The sequence below is a fragment of the Alligator sinensis genome, unplaced genomic scaffold, assembly GCF_000455745.1.
Source record: "Alligator sinensis unplaced genomic scaffold, ASM45574v1 scaffold428_1, whole genome shotgun sequence".
NCBI classification, from domain to species: Eukaryota; Metazoa; Chordata; order Crocodylia; family Alligatoridae; genus Alligator; species Alligator sinensis.
The window spans coordinates 972,590-980,836 of record NW_005841919.1 but is presented as its reverse complement, the minus strand read 5'-3'; the positions used below and the strand labels follow the sequence as shown (position 1 = coordinate 980,836).

The 8,247-nt window shown below is 44.2% G+C and overlaps 2 protein-coding genes across 2 annotated transcripts in view; one reads left to right on the top strand and one right to left on the bottom strand.

Annotated features, from left to right (window-relative positions):
• The window catches only part of ALG2 (ALG2, alpha-1,3/1,6-mannosyltransferase), a 3,019-nt gene extending 2,949 nt beyond the window's left edge, over window positions 1–70 (bottom strand). Inside the window, 2 exon segments of the mRNA XM_025198306.1 lie at window position 1; window positions 3–70. The exon segment at window position 1 is cut by the window's left edge and continues 336 nt beyond it. Coding sequence (XP_025054091.1) covers window position 1; window positions 3–70 — 69 coding nt within the window.
• Window positions 71–170: 100 nt separating this feature from the next.
• On the top strand, window positions 171–7,964 carry SEC61B (Sec61 translocon beta subunit). Its single transcript, XM_006018961.3, has 4 exons — window positions 171–255; window positions 341–438; window positions 580–681; window positions 7,607–7,964. The coding sequence occupies exons 1-4, from the start codon at window positions 253–255 to the stop codon at window positions 7,692–7,694; spliced, it is 291 nt and encodes a 96-aa protein (XP_006019023.1). The 5' UTR covers window positions 171–252; the 3' UTR covers window positions 7,695–7,964.
• Window positions 7,965–8,247: the final 283 nt, after the last annotated feature.

The following is an 8,247-nucleotide window of genomic DNA, read 5'->3' as shown; positions in this document are numbered from 1 at the left end:
CCGGCCCCCGCCGGCCCCCTGCCATGACTGCCCTCTGCCGCCAGGCCACGCGGCGCAGAGCAGTGCGCATGCGCGGCCGCAGCCCCGCCTCGCCGCTGGGCCCGACAGGGACACCTCAGCCTTAGCGCGCGTAGTTGCCCAGTATGCTGCCTGCACGTTTCGGGCGTCCCTCTCAAGGCTTCGTGAGAGCCGGGACACGTCGGCACCGGACGGCGCAGGGTTCGGAGGCTCTGCTCTCGTTCCGCCGTCACCATGGTGAGTTCCCGGCCGCACCTCCCCCACTCCCCCCCGCGACCCCCTCATGCGCCACTCACCGCTCTCCCGTCTCTCCCCCTCGCAGCCGGGCCCCAACCCCAGCGGCACCAACGTCGGCGCCGCCGGCCGCTCCCCCAGCAAGGCCGTGGCGCCACGAGCCGCCGGGTCCACAGTCCGACAGAGGTACGTGCACGTCCGCGCCCACCCCCAGGGCGGGCGGCGGCGGGCCGGGATTGCGGGGTGGGGAGCGGGTGTCGGCGGGCCGTGACGTGACTTGACTTGATGTGACGTGACGCGGCGCCCGGGCGCGCTGGTTTCCCGCAGGAAGAACGCGAGCTGTGGCGCACGGAGCGCCGGCCGCACCACCTCTGCGGGCACCGGTGGCATGTGGCGTTTCTACACGGAGGACTCGCCCGGCCTCAAAGTGTAAGTGTGCGGGTCAGGCGGGATGGGGCGGGAGACGCAGGTGCTGGCTCAGTCGGGCTTAGCCCGTTCTGCCCTCTCTTACCAGCCTGGCTGCCTCCACAGGGCCCACAGGAAGGCAGGGGTGTGGGTGCCTTCACCAGCGAAAGCCCAGCACTAGCGTGATAGAGCCATCCTGTTGCCCCATTCACTGCTGCGCCTGATGCAGCAAGGGAGCTTCAGCTGGTGCGAGCTGGTGGTGGGTGTGTGCATGCGTGAGAGATTGATATGCTAACCTGTTTTGCCTGTAGTCTAGTCCTGTGGTTCTCAAACTTTTTTTGTAGCAGGACCCATTTGTAAAAGATGGCTGGCCCCAGCCCCCACATGTGTTGGCGGTGGGGAAAGCAGTCCTTTGCAGGCTGGGACTCTGCCAGACTGCAGGGAAGAGCCACAGTTTCCCATGTTTTTCTCTTTTAAAGGAGAATCCATTTTTAAAGGTTGTTGATCCATGTTTAAAGTTTGTTCACTGCCCTTTCATATATCCTTGCAACCTACTTTTGGGTCATGACCCATGGATTCAGCAACGCTGGTCTAGCCTGCTTTATCTATAAAGTGCAGATCTACCCTGCCTTCTACTTGGCCTCAGACTGATGTGGCTGACTACATCTTCTGTGTGCAACCATACCGGTTCCAGGGCTGATGAGTTCTGTCAGTTTTTCCTTTCTGCATATGTTTGATGTTCTCTGGTCACATGCACCTTTCCAGTCAAGAAGAGTGGTGGTCCTATCCCACGGATGTGTTCCGTTACTTCAGCTTCAGTAGGAAAATAAGAAAATACAGTCTGTAAGTAGAGAGTGACTGTTTTATAAGTAGAGAGAAACTGAGTGTAGTGTTTCTGTAGACTCCCACATGTACAGAGAGGACTGCCATTTTCCAGTACAGGCAGTCCTCAGACTTACAACACAATCGGTTCCTGAAAACTGCATCTTAAGTTGAAACGTCATAACGCTAGAACCAGTTTTCCCATAGGAACAATGTTATAAATGGGGTATTGTTTCCTTTACCACGATTGACAAAGCTGCGTCCAGCTGGTAATTTTGTTGTGGTGGGGAATCGGTGTCCCCTCAGAGAGGGAGGGATTGGAGGTGGGGTGGCTGGCACTGCTGTACGCCGCTGGTCCGGGAGCTGCTTGTATGGCGACTCTCACCATTGCTCCTGCTGCTGGTTTGGGAGGGCATGGGGTGGGGAGTGTGCCCCAGGATCTTTTTGCAGTGGCTGGGGCTGGGGGGGGGCTATGGGAGGCTATGACCCCTTCTGCCACTTGCCTAGTTGGCTGGTGTTGGCACAAGACTGAGCTGCCGTGCTGCCTCTGGACAAGCAGCGCACAGCAGCGGGAGCCAGCCTGGCCTTCCCGTGCCTCCTGGATGAGCAGCAGCTTTGCCCTGGCTTGGTGAGTGGCATCAGGGTATGGGGGGGTGTGCCACCCAAAAACTTGCTGCAGCCCCACCATGACCACAGCTCCACCGCCTGCCCTGCCTCGATTTGGAGGCACACCCCCACCATGTCCTGTTGCTGCTCATCTGGGAGGCATGGGGAGGCCAGGACTGCTCCTGCTGCTCCGTCCCAGTTGTCCGGAGGCAGCACTGCAGCTCATTCTCACACTGGCTGGGCGAGTGGCAGGGGAGCATAGCCCCTGCTCCCAGCACCTTCTGCCTGGTGCAGCCCTGGCACCACCCGCCCTGTGCAGGTCCTGGGACACACACCTCTGCCCCATGCCTTCCTGGACCAGCAGTGGGAGCAGCGGCAAGAGCTGCTGGACAAGCTGCCACATGAGCAGTCCCTGAACCAGTGGTGCGCAGCGGCATCAGCCACCCCCTCCCTGGGCAGTGCTTGTCCCAGCCCCAATCCCTCCCTCACTGCAGGGGCATTGATCTGCCCCTCCATGCCCCTTCCCTCCCCCTACCACAACAGACTTACCAGTTGGACGCAGCTGTGTCGACCATTGTAAAAGTGAAGCTGGCATGGGAACCTCAAAACTGTGTTAGTGTACAAATATCATAAATGCTGTTTGTCATAAGTCGAGGACTACCTCTATATGGCAACTGTCAACTCTCTCTCAAAAAAAAAAAAAGCTACTTTCCCCACATACTCTTGAGACTTCTACAGTACTTTGCACTTTTGGTCACAAACCTTTCAACTTTGCGATAACCATGTTTAGGTTAAGACAGTGGTCAGAGCAGCCTTGTGAGGAGCAACAAGGAAGCTTGCTGATGGACTTCTGTTTCTCCCTTTTATAGTTGGGGGCTGCTAACCCATAACCCTTCTCTGAAATATTGTTTGGCTAGGGATGATCCTGCCTCGGGCAGGATGAACCAGATCAGGGGTTCCTGAACTGGTATGTGTACCCCTGGGCGTATACAAGACATGTCTGAGGGGTACATGGGAGAATTGTGTAATGGTGGATTTAATTTTCGTTATAATAACAATTGGCATTTAAGGGGCTAAAATATAAAACGCATGCTGGTAGGGGTATGTGGGCAGCTGGTAAATTTGGAAGTGGATATGCAATAAGGAAGTTTGGGAGTCTCTGGACTACATGGCCTCTAGTGGTCCCTTCCACCCCTACTGCCCTGTGACACTGACTTACAGGTCAGCACTACCTCATTCTCACAGTTGTGCTCTATGTCACTAGAATTTCACCATGACTTCCTTTTTTTCCCTTTCCCCACTTTCACTCCCAGTCAGTAGTTTTAGCGCACAGTTTTTAGTGCACTGGAATAGGTGTGCCTGGGTGCACTCCTCCTGTGGCTCAGTTAAGGTTTCTTTTCTAAAGGTCATGTTCCCAGTCAGGATCCATGTAAATCCCAACCTGAGTATGGAATAGCTTCTGGCCAGTTTCACTGAAGGTCTGAAACATTCTTTTATGAGTGCTTGTAGATGCTGTGATTACAGCACATGCTTTAAAAAAATGTCCTTCCCTTCTCTTTTGGAGCAACAAGAAACAGAAATTCTAGTCCCTGACTTTTTAGGAAAAGTTTTAAACAGTTGAAAACTGCTTATTAGCAAAACTTTGTTTTAGTTGGAAACACTGTCATTATTTATTCATTATTAAGAAATGAAGTACCGTCTTGCTGTTTAAACGTGCATGTGCTTTGTAGTGGTTCTGTTCCTAAAATGGTATATTGAACTTAGGTGTCTGCACTTAAAAATCAGAAATGGTAAGAATTCCAAGATGGGTAAGCTGTTTTGATGTGTCCCTCCAAAATAAATGAGTGTCTCATTTTTTTAATGAAAGAAATTTAATTAAATATCACATTTAAAAAAAAAAAAAGAAATTTTGCAGATAAAGACCTATGTTTAATTTGAACTAGAAATGTTAAAATGAGAAATGGGGTATTACTGAAAATTGTTCTCCCCTACCGCATGTTCTGGTGAATCTCATTGCTGAGATTACAAGGACACAACTTTTGAGCAGAATGATTTACTTGTATGTAGAGTTAGGATAGAGAATCAAATTGGATTTATACTGGGAACTGGACTTACTGGATTTGAAATCTATGCTGTCTTTTGGATGCGAAGTCACTTACTGTGGCTTTGTACTGTCAGGTTCCTTAAGGAAGCTTTAATGAGATTGTCAAAACAACATTGCATGTAATGAGATGAGAAGTACTGTGCTTTGGGAGGGAAATACTGAAAACCTGGAGATCAACCAAGGGTATCTATAGAGTATATAGTAGAGGGGTAAAAATGTGTAGCGACTTACCAGACCACTGTTGAATAGCCTCCTGTCTCCTCTCCACCCAATGTGTTCGGAACTGTGAAATCAGCATCATTTAACAATGTTCTTTAATTAATACTTTTATAATGTTCCTGATTTATTCTGGCCAGTCATAATGCAGTGTAGTTTATGTAGAACATTGTTGTTAATAAACAAATATTAGTTTTACATGAAGGCTAGTAATATACCTGGGAGTCATGGGTTTTACATAATGTTTTGGAAGAAATGGTGCTTAATATAAAGTCTCTATCAGATGCAGCCCCATATAAAAGGGCCCTCTTAAAATCACTTGATTTCAAGTGATCCATTTTGCCTATATTTGTTGATGAACTCTGCATCGGAATAAAATAAAGCTGTCTTTGTGTCAGGATGTAGGTAGGATAAGTTATCTTTTTTCACTGGAGGGACGGGGAGGAGGTTTAATAGTTTTCAGAATCTTTGCACATTTAACCTGAGTTTGTGAAATCCTTTAAATGAACCTAGATTTCTGTGTGGTTTTCTTGGTGACTTATTTTTCTCTTGTCAGTTGAGTGAACTTGAGAAATTAAATTTTCTCACTTTTTAAGTATTTACCAGTAAGAAGAATTGCTTTGGTTCATTTCACTATCTTCCTTAGTATGAAATTGAATTGGACATAATAAATGGACCTTGAAAAATATATCAGGCCTTTGGTAAATTATTGATCTGCATCTGTAAGTCCAGACCTATCTTGCAGCGTTTACTGTTTGTTTAAAAATGTGACTAAGTAATACTTCTGGACCAACTTCAGAATTTTTTTTTTTTTTTTTTTTGTAATGACCATAGGTAATAGGATATAAGCTTTGCTAAAGAAAATGGCTTGAGACTCAACAGTCCTAACTGGAGTGTAGTTAATAAAAATACAATAGCTTGGGTAGTGTATTGCCTGTTTCGCATTTAGATGGTGTGACAGCTAAGGATCATCTGAGAATTTTAGTTGTTTTCCCCCGCCCCTTTTGCTTTGTTACATTTTTTACAATTTATAATTCTTCTGGACAAATGTAAAGCTTGCTTTATTTAAAAAAAAAAAAAAAAAGTTTGGGATTCACAAATTGGTTGTGGAACCTGGGGACTGATGGATTGGTTAATATTTATCTATGGAATCTCATCGGCTTTTCAGACTAAGATATAGGTGCATGCGTGTGCTTATGTGCATATTTCTCTTGTATTTGTTCTTTTAGAATTTGATTGCTAAATGTCTGTCTCTTTATCCTTCTGGATGGGATTAAAGTTTTCCAACAAAACTCAAAAGTGAACACTGCACAATAGAGAGTAATTAGGGTTTTAAATATGGTAGTTGGAGGAGGCCTGCTAATCAGAATATTGTTCATAGAAAAATCTTAAACACTTACCATGAGTTGAGATCATCTGTTTCATTTTTACTTTGTACTGTGTTTTAGAGTAAAACTTGTTTTGATAAGGTTGTCGTGCTTAAGCATACTTTGTGAAACTTGTATTGAATATTATTGTTTAAAGTTTTGGATATTTAGATAGCTAAGTATTTCCCATAGTAGGGGGTAGCAAATGATGGATTATATCACGAGGTTACTGATCAGAGGCACTGGATACTCTATAGTGAAACACTCGTGCTAACTTGCTGGAACTCTTTTTGTCCACTTACCCTGCAAAACAGCCATGTTATCAGAGTCTGAGATTTGCAGCTTTATGAAGACACTTTCAAAATGTGTTGATTTAATATTCTTTAACGTAGTCGATATGGAACTAGCAAGACTGGAAGATCCCCATATGAAGTTCATATTGGAATCTAAGATTTAGCTGATGGCAACTTCCACTCTTGAACACTTGAGTCTTTTGCAACAAATTAAATACACTAAACTAGAATTAGTAACCACTATAAAAAGTCTGCTGTATGCTCTGCACTTTAGTTAAGCAGTTGATTGAATTATACTTACAAGTATAACCATGTCAGTTCCAATTTGGTCTCTTGTTCTTTACATTTTACAAGATTCCAGTTAATTGTGAAGTGCATAAAGTGTTTAAGTGCATAATATCTTTCAGTTCCACCGTCTGCTTTGTAACTTGAATGTACTCCCTCTAAGCATGTCAGAAACAGTAGAGGGGAAATGGCTGTCAAAAGGCTGTTATTAGAAGCCTTGGCAGTGTGGGAGCTACGTGGTTTCAGGACTGTAATACCACAACACTGGCAGTGCTGTAAATAAGACTTCTTAAGTACACACCACTGAAAGTGCTGTGGTATTAGTAGCCCCCAGACTCACCAACTGCTGTCATTTTTAAGACTTCTAATAATCATTATCAGGGCTGCTTTTAGAAGCCTTGAATATGAAGGAAGCTAATCAGTTTTGTGGTTTCTAATCTTACAGGACTGACGCATTTAAAAATTACCTGAATTTACTGTAAACAGTTTTTAAGAGCATACCTAGAGTGCCTATTTCAGTCCCAAACAGAATACAATATATATGAAAAATGATTGAACTATCTTTTGCCTATGCTGTATTTGTTTCTCTTTCTCACTGACAGAGAGGATTTAGCTTGGGAAAATGACTTACTACCAAAATAATTTCATCAAGCCTAAGTTTAACTAGCCACCAGGGGACTCTCTCATCCCTCTTAGAGTGTTTAAGTGTGCGTAGGTGACTCTCGGTAATAGGGTCACATAAATAAATAAATAAGCAAATAGAATGGGAAGAGGATTTCTGAACAGAAACATGTAAAGAGAGTACAACAGCATGCAAGTCCTAAAATCCTGTCTTCAGAAAGTGATCCTCAGCAACTTGCTAAATACTGTCTGTTACAGTACATGTGAACATCTGCGTCCTTTCAGTAGTTCAAAACCATGGGCTGTATTAGAAACTGTTTAAATTGATTCAGTAAACTAACACTCTTACACCAGTTCTGATGAAATGATTCTCTTTCTTCTATGTTTCTGAAAGAATTACATTAAGCAATCCCCTTTACTACTTCCAATAACACGTCAGTGTTTCTTTTGTACTGGTTGACAAACCACATCACTATCTTTCTTTGGTATAAAATTGAATGCTAGACTATTAGGGAGTTGGAGGGGAGCAGTTATTGAATTCATTTGTCTTATTCTGCCTAACCTTCAGAGCAAGCTGACCATGCATGCAAATTTACATGTTGCTGATGTTAACCAACTTCTTCCTTTATTTTCAGTGGTCCTGTTCCAGTTTTGGTTATGAGTCTTCTTTTTATTGCTTCTGTATTTATGTTGCACATCTGGGGCAAATACACTCGTTCGTAGATTCAGCTGCATCCCTACATCTGCTGACTTAAACATACACCTTGGACCAAAAGTGTGTTGGATCTTGATTGTTCTTGGAGATAAATTAGTTGGAGAACTTCCTGTTTAGCTATGGACAAGTGTCTCAACTCTTACTTGGCTCTGGTGTTCAGTGAATTTTCACATTTTCCAATTAGGTAAATTTGAATGCTTTCTATCATAGATCACTTTGTATTTGCAACCATAGACATGGACATTTACAGATATTGCAATAAAACCTGTTTCTATAAATGGATGCTATCTATGTATCTTATTTCTATACCTTCCCTTTACCTTGCCATCCTCCAGTATAACAATCCTGAAATACTCCTGTGAGGTCTCTGAATTTAACTGTGGCTTTCAGTGCAAACAGTCATATAACATAAAACACTTAACTGTACATTGAATTTCATTTTAAAACTTAAGTTGAGAATAGGGAAAGTTTAAAAAAATATTCTCCAATAGTTGTGTGAGAGTATGAAAATACATAGAACCATAGAAAATTAGGGTGGTTGGAAGGGACCTCAGGAAGTCA